This window comes from Haliotis cracherodii, unplaced genomic scaffold (assembly GCF_022045235.1).
Source record: "Haliotis cracherodii isolate W230 unplaced genomic scaffold, xgHalCrac1.p SCAF_7, whole genome shotgun sequence".
Taxonomy (NCBI): Eukaryota; Metazoa; Mollusca; class Gastropoda; order Lepetellida; family Haliotidae; genus Haliotis; species Haliotis cracherodii.
This window is the reverse complement of record NW_027266330.1, coordinates 11,496,411-11,514,234: the sequence shown is the minus strand read 5'-3', so window position 1 is coordinate 11,514,234 and position 17,824 is coordinate 11,496,411. Positions and strand designations below refer to the sequence as shown.

General features: G+C 40.7%; 2 protein-coding genes across 2 annotated transcripts in view; one reads left to right on the top strand and one right to left on the bottom strand.

The window, feature by feature from the left end:
- Nucleotides 1-2,626, top strand: part of LOC139447563 (uncharacterized) — a 38,293-nt gene extending 35,667 nt beyond the window's left edge. The window contains exon 8 of the mRNA XM_071228966.1: nucleotides 215-2,626. Coding sequence (XP_071085067.1) covers nucleotides 215-241 — 27 coding nt within the window. The 3' untranslated portion in view covers nucleotides 242-2,626. The remainder of the gene's footprint in view (nucleotides 1-214) is intronic.
- A 6,481-nt stretch (nucleotides 2,627-9,107) lies between these two features.
- Nucleotides 9,108-17,824, bottom strand: part of LOC139447138 (microtubule-associated protein futsch-like) — a 71,747-nt gene continuing 63,030 nt past the window's right edge. The window contains exons 21-24 of the mRNA XM_071228319.1: nucleotides 16,974-17,091; nucleotides 15,130-15,306; nucleotides 12,097-12,192; nucleotides 9,108-11,633 (exon numbers count right to left, since the gene is read on the bottom strand). Of these exons, the coding sequence (XP_071084420.1) occupies nucleotides 11,431-11,633; nucleotides 12,097-12,192; nucleotides 15,130-15,306; nucleotides 16,974-17,091 (594 nt within the window). The 3' untranslated portion in view covers nucleotides 9,108-11,430. The remainder of the gene's footprint in view (nucleotides 11,634-12,096; nucleotides 12,193-15,129; nucleotides 15,307-16,973; nucleotides 17,092-17,824) is intronic.

Genomic DNA, 17,824 nt, shown 5'->3' with positions numbered 1-17,824 from the left:
TTCGCTCGTCACACCAAAGGTTCTATTCCCAACATGGGTACAACGTGTCAATTCCATTTCTTGTATCCCCCCGCCTGCTGGAATTATCCCTAAAACTATTCGAAGATCATTAAGTCATATAGCATAGGACATTTCATGCTGAGCCAGATAGTTATTATTATTATCAATACTGTCATCACAATAATTATTATCATTATCCATCTTTTGATTTCAGAAAATACTTGACCAGGCACTGTCATGAGAACAGCGTTGATTAGCGGGAGCATCAGCTTGTGTTGAACGCGATGGGAACAGGCTCTCCATTTATACCATGTTTTTATTTGTACAGCCAAGATTGTGCCATTCCGCAGAATGCCGGACACAAGCCTAACCCACGTGTTAATTGATCTGTCCTTTCAAAACATGGCCATTGACTTCATACTGCGTGTTTTGAAACCTCGTTAATCCATACATCCTGTCTTCGGTACGATCTTGTTGGGAACGACTGTATATATCCAAGGGAACGTTACCTCGTATTAATGGTCCGGATAAACGAGGTTTCACCATATAGGAATCCGATTTTGTAAGGTTTTGTGTCCAGGATAGACTGATCTCCTGCCTCTGTTGCGCACGCTTGCTTGTGTAGACAGCCAGCTTAGGCGAAAAGGGCAGGGGACCAGTCTAGCGTCGAGGATTACAAGTGGCGTTTATTTTGCCGCAGTGGATGATTCAGTCGGAGTGGGTATTATTATATTACTCTAAAGAGGTTAAGGCTTAAACTATTACGAACCTTGACACCCAAACTTCATGGGAACAATTTTGATCCATATTTCGTTTGTCCTCCAACTGGGTATTACACGTGGTCGCCGTCGGGTAAACAAGAAACTAAAACCGGTACCAGGATACGAAAGTGGAATCAGAAACTGTTGCCATGACAACTGTTCTGTGAAGACACGACGATTGTGCCAGTTAAAACACAAATCTCCCAAAGCAATGCCAGTGATGTTGACATTTTGTTTTACTACGTTTGTACATAGGGAGTGTCTTGTTGAACGCCATCAGAAATCAGGTCACTGCTCTGTGATGTGAACGCCAACTTCTGTGCTGGTGTTAATATGTGCGTTCATTCAGGGAGAGTAATTCTGATCCGATCTTGTAGGATTAATAGCATTAATGTATTGAGAAATGTCATTACAATTTCAGTAGCGCCTGGCGAGATCGTCATCACAGAGGCATAGTTCGCCGAGTTAAGTAGGTTTTTATGTATTTATTGGTATCTGATATAACGAGACGCGACATGTGCTATAAATGTATTCAACAGCAGTGAGTTGGGTACAGCCCCGCTTCAATCTCATTAAAATCAGAGCTTAGTGTTCGCCACTGCTACACAAAGATTTGAGGTCATCCTGTTAGAGGTCCCGTCAGAATGAACTTACGCGAACTCTGACCGACCAATGAAATGATGGACAAGAAGTCGACAATAGCCAATCAGAAAGCAGCTTTCTTGAGCTTTACGGCACTAGTTTCAAACTGACGACTTTCATTCCAGATTACCCTTTGAAAACTTTTGATTCAGAATGTGAAAACCGAACAAAAGAAATTAAATTCTGGAATGTCCATGAGGGCCATGATCCCACAGGCCATGGATATTCTCTCCAGTTTCAAATGTTTATCCCATTGAAGCGAGCGATCGGCGATGATTTTGACCCGCAAAGAGTGCTAGGGGCCTATTTTAATGGGGTCTCTATACAATATGAATGTGTAACACGTGCATAGTTTTTATATAGACTTTTGCCATTGAGCATATCACCGCCCTGTGACCGAGTTGGACCAGACATACTTTAAGGTTTATTGCTAGCATGGTGTCATCAGAGCAGTCGGGGCAGCGTCGTCTTCAGCTAGGTCACCCACGTCCAGGGGGCCTTACAACTGTGGAATACTTGATTTCTATTCCGTCTGGAAATCTTTTAGACTGAGTGAGTGAGTTTGATTTTACGCCGCTTTTAGCAATATTCCTGCCTGATCACGGCGGGGGAATCGAACCCCGGTCTTTGGCGTTTGAGCGAACGGTTTTATCACTCGGCTACTCGACCGCTGCTCTTTGAGACTGACATTTAGTACCAGAAATAATGTTATCTATTTCAAAAAAATTATCCACAAAATATAAACAATAAAAGCCAAATGGAGCCCAGAACAATCCTTAATTTCACAAGCTGAGCTGAGGCAATATAGACCAAACAGGAAGTCAAGGTACTGGTGTTGAGTAACGTCTCAACGGGCAGTCATGCAATGATGTTTGTTTGATGTTTAACGCCGCACTCAGCAATATTCCAGCTATATGATGGGGGTCTGTGAATAATCAAGTCTAGATCAGACAATCCAGTGATTGACGTCATGAACATAGATCCACGCAATTTGAATACGATGACATGCATGAAACAAGTCAGCGACCACCCAATCCCGTTAGTCGCCCCTTACATAGTTGCTTTATCAGCAAGCATGGGTTGCTGAAGACCTATTCTACCCAGGATCTTCACGGTGCGGTCCTGCAGTGATACGCGAGTGTACTGTACAGGACCGGAGTATGGTCGCAAGTCTCAATCTCTCGTGAATATAATATTTATTTATTTATTGCTTGTGAAGATTCCCCGTGTCATACCAATGTTTCTGTGTCCTGAATTATAAGCAGAATAAACATAATCAACGTCAACGGCGTCTGTTTTATTTAGAGAGCGTTACGGTTGCCAGATTACCGGCACACATTACTTCGGTCTTGTCAGTGGTGGGGGCACGGGTGGCACAGTCGTCTAAGGCGCCGCGTTCGCTGTGCAGAGTTGCGTCCCTTGGACACGCCAGAAACCTTTGATTGTGGGTTCGAATCCTGGTTCGCCCCGATTATGTTTCTAGGTTTGTCAGCACCATACCCGTGCTTGTGGGTTTCACCGAAGTGGTAAACGTCTTAGACCTGCATCACTTCGGGCTTTCCTCCCACATTAAGCTGACACGCCGCGATATAACTGGAATACTGTTAAAAGCGGCGTTAAACCCAACTCACTCACTCACTCACATGTCAGTGGTATGACAGTGTCAGTTCTTTTCAAGTTGGACATTATTATGGTCTTGTCTTCTTGGGGTCAGTCCCGGTTTCGTCACAATATAACCTTTGTTTGTTGTTTAACGCCGCACTCGGCAATATTCCAGCTATATGACGGCAGTCTGTAAATAATCGTATCTGAACCAGATGCTCAGTGATTGACATCATGAGCATCGATCCACGCAATTAGAATACGATGTCGTACATCAACCAAGTCAGCGAGCCTGACCATCCGATCCCGTTAGTCGCATCTTACGACAAGCATAGTTGCCTTTTACAGCAAGCATGGGTTGCTGAAAACATCTATCCCAGATGTTCACCGTACCTCACAATATAAGCATATACTGGTCAACTTCGTATTCTATTCCATTACAAATGAATACCTGTTTATGGAACTAGACAAGATTTTGCAAGAAGGATTCAAAGGAGAGGAGAGGAGGTGTGTGTGTGTGTGTGTGTGTGTGTGTGTGTGTGTGTGTGTGTGGTGCGAGCCCTCTCTTGTACTAGACCAGACTAACGCCGCTTCTATAATGCTATCCAACTGAGATACAATGCCGCAGTTTAACATGAATATCCCACTAAGAAACAGTATACTCGGAGCCGACCACTCCCTGTTTTAGTCCCATTATGCCGAGCGCCAGGCAAGGTAACAAGTAACATCTCCACAGGACCACCAGGCGGTGAGATCTTCAAGGCCACATACTAGATGTTTTTGTTTGTTTAACGCCGCACGCAGCAATATTCTAGCAACACGAGGGTGGTCTGTAAATAATCGGGACCAGACAATCCAGTGAAAGACATCATGAGCATCGATCTACGCATTTGGGATACGATGACATGCATCAACCAAGTCAGGGAGACTGCCCACCAGTTCCTGTTAATCCTCTTACACATACCAGGTATGATATCCCTGAGATGATCAAGAGCTGCATGGTTTCATTAACACAATGGAGCGGACAAATTCTGACAAACACCAAAAGCAACCTCATATACACGAATCAGGTTGTACAGTGCCATCTCTTATTCCTATACAAATGTGAGTAAGAGTGAGTGAGCTGGGTTTAACGCCGCTTTTAACAATATTCCAGTTATATCACGGCGTGTCAGCTTAATGTGGGAGAAAAGCCCGAAGTGATGCAGGCCTCAGACGTTTACAACTTCGGTGAAACCCAAGAGCACGGGTATGGTGCTGACAAACCTAGAAACATAATCGGGGCCAACCGGGATTCGAACCCACAATCATAGGTTTCTGGCATGGCCAAGGGACGCGACACTGCACAGCGAATTGAATTGCGGCGCCTTAGACGACTGCGCCACCCGTGCCCCCAGTTGAGTAAGATATTTCCCCACATTGCTTGTATTGTTTGACATAGGGATACACAATAATACTATTATTGGCATAAATAGTTCTTTTTGTCAGCAATTTCTTAGGTAGTTCTTGTTTGTTTCTTGTATAAATGATGACTCAGCAATAGCCCACCCGTATTTCGGCTGTAAGTAATAATCGAGTCTGAACCAGACAATCCTGTGATCTATATTGTGAACAACAATTCACTCCATGGTGCCTGACAAGCAAACAACCAAGTCAACAGGGACAGACCTGGCTATCCCACATGGGTAAACTCCATAGTAATAAAATTGTGTTTGTTTGTTGGTTTGTTGTTTAATGCCACACTCAGCAATATTCCAGCGGTCTGTAAATAATAAAGTCTGAACCAGACAATCCAGTGATTGACGACATCATAAGCATCGATCCACGTAATTGGGGCACGATGACTTGCATCAACCAAGTCCGAGCCTGACCACCCAATCCGTTTGTCACCTCTTACCTCTTACGACAAGCATAGTCGCTTTTTTAGGGCAAGCATGGGTTGCTGAAGACCTATTCTACCCCGGATCTTCCTTTTAAAAACACTAAAAGGGATTATTCAGAGTTTGTTCAAAGAGTGGAAAAACACTAAAGATGACATAATTCAAGATAAATCTTTGGATCTTTGGCGCTGTACGAAAAATAAAACAAACAACAAACTCAAGAGTATTCAGTCGTTTTATCACTTGGTAAAATCCATGGAATGTCAACCAGCCTCCTTGAGGACTCCTGGATTCATGGCTGTACACCATCAGGGACTACTTTCCTAACTGTCATTGATACTTATTCCCAAACAAATATCAATCATACTAATGTCTTAAAACTGTCAATGATACTAATTCCCTAACAAATGTCAATCATACTAATTTCATAAAACTGTCAATGATACTAATTCTCTAACAAATGTCAATCATACTAATTCCCTAACAAATGCCAATCATACTAATTTCTTAAAACTGTATCATATTACATATTTTATATAAGTCAATCATACAACTTTCCTCACATGTCGATCAAAATACTTTCCTAACAGATGTCAATCAATACTTTTGTACAGTAGACAATCATACTACTTTCCTTACATGTCATCATATTATTTTCCTAACAGATGTCTATCATACTACTTTCTTAACATATGTCAATCATACTACTTTCCTTACATGTCAATCATATTAGTTTCCTAACAAATGTCAATCTTACTACTTTCCTAACAAATCTCAAGTTTGAGAATGGCACCATGGGTTGGTAAGAAGTATTATTCACAAACCAGTAGATTGACTACACAAAACATTTCCATCAGCCAGGACTAAATATTACCTTCTCTATCGTAAGACACCTCAAAACACTGAAGAAAAGGTCAACAGTTCATAACTCTTTCAGATCTATTAGGACACACCCAATTCTCTACAGGTTGTCTAAAACTTTGTTACATGTAGATCAATGTAGTAGTAGTAGTAGTAGTAGTAGAATAATAATAGCTAGTAGTTCATATTCCCTGATGCTGGACTTGGTGAATCTCATCTGTACAAAACCAGCTCGCTACATTCTACAATACATATCTCCAAAACAACAAGCTCACTATATTCTACAATAGATATCTCCAACAGAATACTAGGAAACAATCACAAAAGCCAATCAAAATAATTGCTCAAAAACAGTTGATGAACCACAATCTTGTATAACAATGACAAACAGTTTCAAACAGATCTGCTCTATTATGTCTTCAATATCAGTCTGTGCCAAAAACTTCTGAATCTTCTAGCCCAAACTTGGCTAGAAGCAGAATTTTCTGTATATTTTAATGTTATAATTACACCATTACAAGCTAGGAATACTAGGACTTTTATAGCCTTTGGGATTCGGACTTGTGACTTAAGTTGCAGACTGCAATATGAATTTGGACCTCAAGAATATTTTTCAAAAGAGCATGTCCTCAGAAACCTCAGAAACCTACGTCAATGCACAATGAATTCCCGGACTAATTTCTTGCCCCAGCTATTTTATACACTAATATACATTTGCACTGTGCATTTTGTTAATAAAAAATCTACAACACAGCATTGACCATTTTTGTCAGTCTGGCATATTCCAAGACAAATTGGAAGCTGTTTGTCTTTTTGTAAAGGATGAGGAAGGTCCTTGAATACAGTGTCGACTGCTCCACTTTTCATAGGGATATCTATTTCATCTTTCCATGATACACAAAGCTGATCCTCATATGACAGGAATATTTAAATAGAATGACTTACCGTATTAGACGTAATAAGCGCCCAGGGCGCTCTCAAAATTAGAAATAGGGGGCTCTTATTAAAATATAATTTTGGTGAAAAAAAACCCAAACAGAGTTGAAAGATCATAATTTCATGGTTTATGCTAACAGCCTGAAATGAAACCAAAGAAAAGTATGTGCATATTATACACGACAGATACATTTCCCAAAAATTAATTTAACATGCGCATTAAACACGAATAAATAAGTCTTGTGTACATTGATCAATCGGAAGGGGTGCTAATTGGGATTGTTCACTTCTGATACATCAGCAAATATCGCCGTGGGCGCTTATTACGTTGAATACGGTATATGATTATCCCTATCAAATGCTGAGCAGTATAGATCGCATGCTGCTTACAGCACTTTGCAAGCACACTATAAATGAGTGAGTGAGTGGTTTACGACTAGTCAGCAGAATCTCAATTCAATGAAGAAAGAAACACGAAATAATCCCTCGTGCTAGGACTTGAACCCAGACAGGTAGCTATACACCATCAACCCTTCAGTATATAAGACACTCCATCCCCTGTTGATGTTCAAAGTAATACCATGAATTATTCTCCTGTTAATTCTCCCTACCCCTCCCCTCCTCTGCTATTATGCAACATTCAAATCAACAAACACAACAAGGAAAAAGATGAGAGAAACCTCCACAAGGAGTCAGACACATCTTCCCGAGGCAAGAGAGTAAACGGACTATAAAAGTCCAGTTTCCACCCTTGCCGAACTTGATGTGCGCTTCACGATGTAAGACCGGTTTTATCTTGATTATTGATCAGATCATCTTGACTTGGTGCCGCTGTTATGTTTTAAGCAAATGCGAGTACGAGAGGTGGAATCTGATTGGTCCATAGGAGAGGCATAGGAGGGACATTACTCATAATACGATCGAACCCAGGACCCAGCCTAGTTTGGCAAGGGAGGAAACTGGACTTTTAAAGTCATTAACTCTTTTGGTTCAGGAAGATGATCTGGACAGTGAGGGCATCGTGATCATACCACTGCTTGATTACCCAGTGTATTATAGGTACACTGTATTTTGTTTGTTTGTTTCTAACGCCACACTGAGCAACAGCTGAGTTATATGATGGCATCCTGTATACAATCGAGGATTCTTCCTGGACAAGCTGTGGTGGCGATTGGGTCAGGACCCTGTTCCACATCACGATTGTAGTGCTATGACCGTCATAATTCTATGTTAAAGTATGAGAGTTAAGATCACCTTACCGCTACAATTGCTTTGTGGAACTGGGCCCTGGGTCTTTCATGTTGTTAGTTTGTTTTGTTTGTTTGTTGTTTAACGCCGCACTCAGCAATATTCCAGCTTTATGACGGCGGTTTGTAAATAATTGAGTCTGGACCAGACAATCCAGTGATTGACATCTTTCATGTAATAGAATGGAGACATATTACACAGGATAATCAAGGAAGGTTCATGTTTTGAGACAGTTGGTACTGTCCGTCTGTCAAAACCCAACTCTAATTGGTAGACATTGTGACCATCTAATCCCCATTTAATCTGCTTCTGAGTGAGTGAGTGAGTGAGTGAGACAACAGTGTCAAGGTATCACAGTCACAATAGTGGTGAATCAACAATATACATTGTAAGGCTCAGTTGCTGAAGAGGTTTCATCATTGGCTGTTTGACAGAATTGGATCGACACATTGCAGTGCAACACATTGGTGACATACATGAAAATGTGTGACACAATGGTGACAGACACATGACTGTTACACAATGGTGACAGACACATGATTGTGTTACACAATGGTGACATATACATGATTGTGTTACACAAAGGTGACAGACACATGATTGTGTTACACAATGGTGACAGACACATGACTGTGTGACACAATGGTGACAGACACATGACTGTGTGACACAATGGTGACAGACACATGACTGTGTTACACAAAGGTGACAGACACTTGATTGTGTTACACAATGGTGACATACACATGACCGTGTTACACAATGGTGACAGACACTTGATTGTGTTACACAATGGTGACAGACACATGACTGTGTTACACAAAGGTGACAGACACTTGATTGTGTTACACAATGGTGACAGACACATGACTGTGTTACACAAAGGTGACAGACACTTGATTGTGTTACACAATGGTGACATACACATGACTGTGTTACACAATGGTGACAGACACATGATTGTGTTACACAATGGTGACAGATACGTGATTGTGTTACACAATGGTGACAGATACGTGATTGTCTGACACAATTGTGACAGACACATAATTATGTTACACAATGGTGACAGACTTGCAACTGTGTGATACAATGGTGACAGACATGTGATTGTGAGACAATGGTGAGACTGGATAGTGCAGCGCTACAATAGACAGGTATGTACACGTATGCATAAGCACATGTTACAACATGGGGCAAATATCTCAACAATGAGCACTAGGTACAAATATACAAAATATTGCACAAATATAACACAAAAATAGGTGTCAGTAGAATCAGATGGAGAGCAAACCGAATGATTCTACTAGTTTTGAGAAGACAAATCTGTTTATATGTGTTTGTCATGGGAAAAGCGTTATCTGTCAAATATGTCTCTCAAAAATCATAAAACAGTTTTAACTTGACATTACTCAAGAAAAACTGTGTTTGAAATCTCCTATTTCTAAAGCTATTGCCATGGGCCTAGTGTGAACCACACGACGTCTTCTGTACAACTTGAGAGGTGCTGTATGCAGTATACTTAAACTATCAATCATCATGTGATCAGAGAAAAACACATGTCAAAACTGCTGACGTGGCAAAACTGATTCACAGCCATGCATGACTAGAATATGTTCAAGCCTTTGGTATTACATTTATCACTAGGCACTACACCTACTATATCTACAGAATAATAACACCATGTGCTTTCCCATGTTTTGATTAGATCCAATTGTCTACCATATTTCCTATGATAGATATACCTGCGTATATGTTTCATATCACAGGCATGTGATTGAAAAATGATAAAAAAAGATGGAAAGACTAGAATAGCAAGTCCAAAAACACATGTCCGACATAGAAACATTGTTACAGGACATATTTAAAAAATGGAATTCTGCCTTAGACAGAAATATCACTGGCCTGATTTAATGTTTGTCTTTTGTTGTTTAGCTCCGCACTCAGCAATATTCCAGCTATAGGACGGCGGTCTGTAAATAATCGAGTTTGGACCAGACAATCCAGTGATTGACATCATGTGCATCGATCCACGCAATTGGGATACGATGACATGCATCAGCCTGATTTAATGACTCTGCGTTAATTAGAGACCCACAGTTTATGGGACCAGAGTTTGTATCGAGTGTGTATAGGAGTTATAAGTTTACTACCACAAAATATACAAAATATCATTACTTAATTCAAGATACTATGACTTTAGTATTTTCGACAAAATTATTTATGTTCACATGCTAATAAAACCACAAAAACAAATTATACAAAATATACAAACTAGAATATCAAATTATAGAAAATTGTACAAAACTATCGGAAATAATACCATATAAAATAAATCAGTCAACAATGAATTCAATGCATGAAAATCCTATTTCCATGAAACCAGCTCAGATTATTATGTACATACACGACTTTCACAAACATGTGAAACATTTCGTGCCTCTGAAAGCCTCATCTGTTTGTTATGTGTGGAGCTGACAGCAGACCATCTACTGAAGTATCGACTCCACAAGTCGTAACATCAGCTCATTATTCTATCAGGATGTTAGCACTCGAAGAGGGAAACACCTTGAACAATTTGTAGACATTAGATACAAGTCATTCAAAACTCAATTCGTTTTAATCACATTTAGAACATGTTATGAAAGTCTCATTTCTTTAGGATTTGAGTATATGTATAAACATGCTGATTATATTATAAGTTGTCAACTGAGGCATATGGTGTGATATTTTGTTTGTTTGTTTGTTGTTTAACGCCACACTCAGCAATATTCCAGCTATATGACGGCGCTCTGTAAATAATCGAGTCTGGACCAGACAATCCAGTGATTGACATCATGAGCATCAACCAAGTCAGCGAGCCTGACCACCTGATCCCGTTAGTCGCCTTGGTGTGATGTACCCTGTGTTTGAGTCTAATGGAGACAGCTGCAGGGTACATCACACCATATGCCCCTGGGATAGATTTATCCATAGGTTTTAACGAATATATCTTACCGACATCCATTCATACACATAAAAAATATGTGTTAGCAAAACTCGTAGCTGACGATGCAAACGAACCAAGATACTTCCCTTTACCCAATACATTCGGATAAACATATGTCCACTTCAGACACTAAACAATACTTATACGAGGTAAGCAAGTTACCTAAGATGTGTTCCGATTGATTTCTCAGTGGGTCACATGACATTTGTACCCCACCACTGAGCAGGCTAAAGGAAAATAATTCCTTAACCAATCAGAAGCTTGTATTTTAGTGTTAGGTAAGATAAAACTGTATCTGACACCAGTCAGTTTGTACATAACAAACTCCATCATAACTTCCCTCTGACAAAAAAACAATATATACAGACACCAACATCAACCTCTCACACATCCAAAATATCAAAATACTATGCAGTTTCTGATAAATTGTGCGTTCAAAATTGTAATTGAATTCACAGCAGTCATAATGGTTTCCAAAATAAATTAACATTTTTTAAAACATGTTTTACAATCATGCAAATTTTTCAACAAAGAAAGTGGGCATTTTAGCGATGAGGGCATTTCTTGTCTGTTCTAGGTAAGTCCGTTGTTGGGCTGGGACCATGACACTGTTGTGCTTGTACCACTCCGCGAGGGCGTCCATGATGAACTGGGGGTGGAAGGGAGATAACTCCGCCAGGACCTCAGCAGCATACAGTTGGACCTCAAAGTGTTCTGTAAATATTAAACATTCAGCTTCAACAGAGTGAATGTGTGGGGTTTCATGCTACAAATGCTTATATCTCAACAATATTTTCAGCAGGGTGACAAGTGGCATTGTGTGTTCATAGCATTCGGCCATGGGAGCCGTGCCAATTCACACTTGTCAGAGGGGTAAACAAAATATGTGATCTAGACTACCAGTTGTCGTACTTTCATTTTAGTGGAAGCCTTGGTGGCTGAGTGGGTTAGATTGCTGACTTTGTGTGCTGGCGATTAGGTGCCTCACTCTGGCCGTGTGGGTTCGAAACCCAGAAAGGACTCAACCCCCAAAAGTACGAGATTCTGTACTTTACGAAGAAAGTGTTACCCCCAATATAACATTTATTACGCTGATCACTTTGTTGAACTCTGTCAGGGACCAACCTCATACAAAATATTGAACAGAAAAGTGACAACAATGGTTCGACTGCCATACCTGTTGGACGTTCAAGGGTTGAGATGAAACATCGCTTGAGGACCTTGAGGAAGTCCTTGTGCTTGTGGGAGAACTTGGGAAGGTGGTACACGTTTCCTGAAACACAGGGAGCATGCTATCGTCATCTTCCTGCGGCAAGTGAGTTAACTGACTATAAGAGTCAAGGTTCCACCCTTGCCGAACTAGGCTGGAATTCTGGAGTTACATTTTGGCTGGACTAACGACTCTTTGCATTGTCCAATCGCACAACAAACTAGACATCAGGTTTGTAAACAACATGGATTTAAACGTGAAGATTTCCGTCAACTGCAAGATTTGTAAAGCGTGCGTACCATCAACGGGGCGTCGATAGATATTTTACAAATATGTTCATGTTTTACATCAAGGTGCTCAAATGATTTGATGCACTTTGCAAGGTAGTACCCATTTTATTAGGTGAGGTGAAATGAGGTTTAACGTCGCGTCCAAGATTATTGCACTTATATAGCCACGTGCATGCACGTGTATGTGTGTGTGTGGCTGCTTGTACTAGTCCGGATTGATGCCGATTTATAGTGCTAGCTCACTGAGATACCATGCCGCAGTTTAACATGAATACCCCACTCAGACACAGTATACTGACTCCGAGCCGACCAGTCCTTGTTTTAGCCCCTTAATGCCCAACGCCAGACAGGGTAACAACAAGTACAATCTTTTAACGTCTTTTTGTATGACGCGGCCCGGGATCGAACCCTGGACCTTCCGCTCTCCGAGCGGACGCTCTAACACAAGACCACGGAGGCGGTCCCATTTTATTACAAAACAGACCTTGACTATCGATCAGATCATCTTGTCTAAGCCCGCCATCTTGTTTGAAGCAAAGGCAAGTGATATCTAATCTGATTGGTCAATAGGAGGGACATAGAAGGGACATAACTCGTAAGAGCCACTGGCGGCGCTATGATTGAGCCACGAAATTCAAGCCTAGTTCAGCAAGGGTGGAAACTGGACTTTCATTATGAGTTAACGCCCTTGCCATGGGAAGATGGCTATAGGAGGTGAGTGAGTGAGTTGGGTTTAACATCACTTTGAACAGCATGTCGGCTTAAGTGGGGGGGAACCTGAATTCATGCAGGACGGTTACCTTTGTGATACAGGTATTGTGGTGACACACCTAGACACATAATCATGGCCCCTGTGAAGATCCAAGGTCTTCAGAACCCATGCTTGCCATAAAAGGTACTATGCTTGTGGTAAGAGGTGACTAACGGGATTGGGTGGTCATCTTATCCTAATTGCGTAGATTGATGCTCATATTAATTACTGGATTGTTTGTTCCAGACTTGATTATGCACACACCACTGTCATACAGCTGGAATATTGCTGAGTGAGGCGTTAAACAGCAACCAACAAACAAACCAACAAACACATTACCATGGTGAGCCTTGGCTTCAAACCATGATCATGTTTCCAGCACATCCAAGGGACACAACTCTGCACAGCAAGCTTCTGTGCCTTAGGCTACTGGCCACCCATGCCTCTGAGACTGAGTGTCATAAAACCTGACATTGTTTGATTCATTGAGTTAGGAACTGACGCAATAGCATGCAAGCTGTTTTAATCTGTCAGTGTCAAAGTGGAATTAATGATCTTGCGACTACACAGATGTCAGTGTAACATTACTGACACTTTCTGCAATGTGTCTCAAATTAATTTGCTGGTCATGTGTGAAGAAAAAAATGTAGGACATACTTTACAAACTAAGCAGAAAGAGTTTGGGTGTGGCTACATCTTTTGATTAAAAACAATTTTTCTTGTTAGCCAATAAAATTTGCTGTCATGGAAATGATTCACATAAGTACAACATATTTGTTGTTTGTTTGTTGATTAAAGCCTCACTCAAACATATTCCAGCTCTATGACAGCGGTTTGTACTTAATCAAGTCTGGACCAAAAAATCCAGTGATTGATGTCATGAGCATCAATCCACGCAATTGGGAAACGATGACATGCATCAACTAAGTCAGCAAGCCTGACCATCCGATCCCGTCTGTAAATAGTCGAATGAGGGTATGATGACACACAATCCACTAAGTCACTGACTCTGACCACTCGATCTGCCGATCAGCATGGGTTGTTGGGGATCAACTCTAACTCGGAATTCCCATGGGAGGCACAACAAATAGATAATATTCATAAGATCAATATTTAAAGTTTTAAACCAGATCAACACAACTGAAAAGCTAAAAAAAACCAAAAACATCTTTCACTAAGAACATAGCTTAATTCATTTCTTCATAGAAGTAACTGTGTGATTTCGGTGACATAAAATTCATATAACTTGTATCTGATATGTTTGAACACAAATCATCAAAGTTTATTAAAGGTCAGAGGGAATTGGGGGTGGTCACTGAAAAAATGACAATCTCTAGGGGAGGGTCGTAAAAATAATACATATTTGGGGAGTGTCATGAAAAAATTGATATTTGATAATAAGTCCTTTTGCATTTCGTCATTTTGGGGAGGGTCATAAAAAAGAATACACATATTTGGGGGGCTCAAGTAAAACTTACCTGTGATAATAAAATATAAAGTGCTGGAGACATATAGAGAGACATGGGGAGGGTCATCCAAAAATATGACAACCCTCATATCAGGGGAGACCCATGAAGATTCCGGGGTAGAATAGGTCTTCAGCAACCCATGCTGGCCGTAAAAGGCGACTATGCTTGTCGTAGGGCGACTAATAGGATCAGGTGGTCAGGCTCGCTGACTTGGCTGATACATGTCATCGATCCCAATTGGGTGGATCGATGTTCATGATGTCAATCACTGGGTTGTCTGATCCAAACTCGATTATTTACAGACTGACGTCATATAGCTGCAATATTGCTGAGTGCGGCGTTAGACAACAAACAAACAAATCATATCAGGGGAGGGTAATTATTTTTAGAAAATTAGAGTATCAACAAGCTCACACAATTTGAGGGAACTGATTTTTAAATATTCAACATTTGTCACTCCTGACAAAGCAACCAGATCTACTACACTCACCAAATATTCTGATCATGGTGTTTAGGAAGCGCGGATCCACACTCGAGTTATCTCCCTTGGCTTTCCAGGCATCAGTGACTGAGTTAAAGTGGCGATTTACGAAGTGCATGTAGACAAACTTCCAACCTTGTTTCCATAGCAACAGCTCAATACTCTTCATGGTTTCATAGATACAACCTGGGAATGAAACAGCAAAAAAACATTAGCAAACAAATAATAACACATACATCACATGTGGTGTCTCCTGAGGCAAGAGACTTCGTTCGAAAATATGCCTCTGTTCACCCAGAACATCATCATCATCAATAATATAATTATCAATTAATAACAAAAGTAGTTATTCTATATGTTCTGTATGTGTATAAATAACAATTTTCTATCTAGACCAGCAGTTAATCAACTTAATGCAAAATAGAAACTAAACTGATCCATTAAATATTTAAAGTTGAATTTTCTGCCTTGATATTGCCCCACTTTACCATCATTATGAAATCTCAAATGTAAACGTTTCCGTGGCAGCATAGTATCATAATTCGGGGACCTGTTCAAAAGTTTGTCTTCGGATAAAAAAGGATTACTAAAGTTTTGAGACATACCCCCTACCTACCAAAAAAACATAATTCTGAAAATGATGGATTCCTGAATTTAGTGGCCTCTTTTAGATTCTCGTGTCTTGCCCTGCCTTTACTGACTGAAGTTTATTTACTAGGTGTTGAAAATCATAACGAACTGTACTAGAAGGACTTAGCACTAGTGGTGGTGATGACGAATCCCCACCTAGAGGAAATACCTGATACTGTACTATTGAGTCTATACATAGTCCATTAATAATCACTTAATGTAGTAGACATCCGGTTCATATTCAACATGGATTTCATCATGCAAATTTTGATCGCCTGCAGGTTTGCAAAGCATGTGTACCACCAACAGGGCGTCAACAGATATTTTGCAAATCTTTTCATGTTTTAAATCCAGGTGCTCAAGTGATTTGATGCACTTCGCGGGGTAAGACTCGTTTTGTTTCAATACAGATCCCGATTATCGATCAGAATGTTTTGAGTGGGCGCCACCATTTTGTCTGAAGCAAATACAACATTTGTGACCAACTTGTGTTATTCCAGGACAAGCCTATAACGACTCATGCCCCTCACATGGCTATTTTTGCGACCGGGTTCCGTCTTAGCACAAACGGGCATACCTAAACCAATTGTCAACTCGTTGCGTAATGTTTCACATATATTTTCCTATATAATATAAAAATTTCAGATGCAATTTAAAGCACATCAGGACCTGCAGAATTATACAGTATGATTGAACACGTTTAAATGTGTCTTGGGTTTATTTTTAGATGCAAGACATATGAAAAATCAAAAATTATTTCTGGGGGATTCTTTGACGAAGAACTTGAAATCATATGCACATTCTGTTTGGTTTGTCGTATTTTCGCACATAACATTCATCGATAGAGGGACGAGTCTTCTTGCAGGTTACGGAAAGGGGCGAGTGGTGACGAGTGGCAAATACAAGTGATATGAGAGGTGGAATCTGACTGGTCAGTCAGTAGGAGGGACATAGAAGGGACATAACTCGTAACACCCACTGGTGGAACTACAATTGAGCCCAGAAATTCCAGTCTAGTTTGTCAGTCCCCCTTGCCCCAGGAACATGTTTATAACGACAAATCCTAACAGATATGAATAGAAATAGGATCAGTGAAATAGGATTCCAGTTTGTGCTTTGTTTAGTTACTTTATAAAACCTCTGAATTTATGAATTAAGATTTTTATGCGACATGAAACTTTTGAACTGGTCCCTGACCATCTGAGATTCTGTCAGGGCCTCACCATGATGCTGCTTTGTGATGATGGACTGCTTGAGTCTGTTGATGAGGGAAGACAGAAGATCAGCGGGGGACTCGGACAGGGGGGGCCACTGGCAGATCTTCTGGTAGCACATCATCAGCTGAAACACACAGCGGGAGTGAGGGAGGGTGTCTGGATGAACAGGTGGGGGGCGTCTGGATGCTTGAAGGATGGATGGATGGTTGAATGATGGATGGATGGTTGAATGGATGGATGGTTGATTGATGGATGGATGGTTGAAGGATGGATGATGTTGAATGATAGATGGATGTTGAATGATGGATGGATGATTTAAGTGTGGATGGATGGTTGAAGGATGGATGGATGATTTAAGGGTGGATGGATGGTTGAAGGATGGATGGATGATTTAAGGGTGGGTGGATGGTTGAAGGATGGTTGGATATTTAAGGGTGGATGGATGGTTGAAGGATGGATGGATGATTTAAGGGTGGGTGGGTGGTTGAAGGATGGATGGATATTTAAGGGTGGATGGATGGTTGAAGGATGGATGATGGATGGTTTAAGGATGGATGGATGCTTAAGGGTTGATGGATGGTTGAATGGATGGTTGAATGATGGATGGATGGTTGAAGGATGGTGGATGATTTAAGGGTGGATGGATGGTTGAAGGAAGGATGGTTGAAGGATGGATGGATGGTTGAAGGATGGATGGATGGTTGAAGGATGGATGGATGGTTGAAGGATGGATGGATGGTTAAAGGTGGATTGATGATATAAGGGTTGATGGATTGTTGAAGGATGGATGGATGGTTTAAGGGTTGATGGATGGTTGAAGGATGAATGTTGAATGATGAATGGATGTTGAATGATGG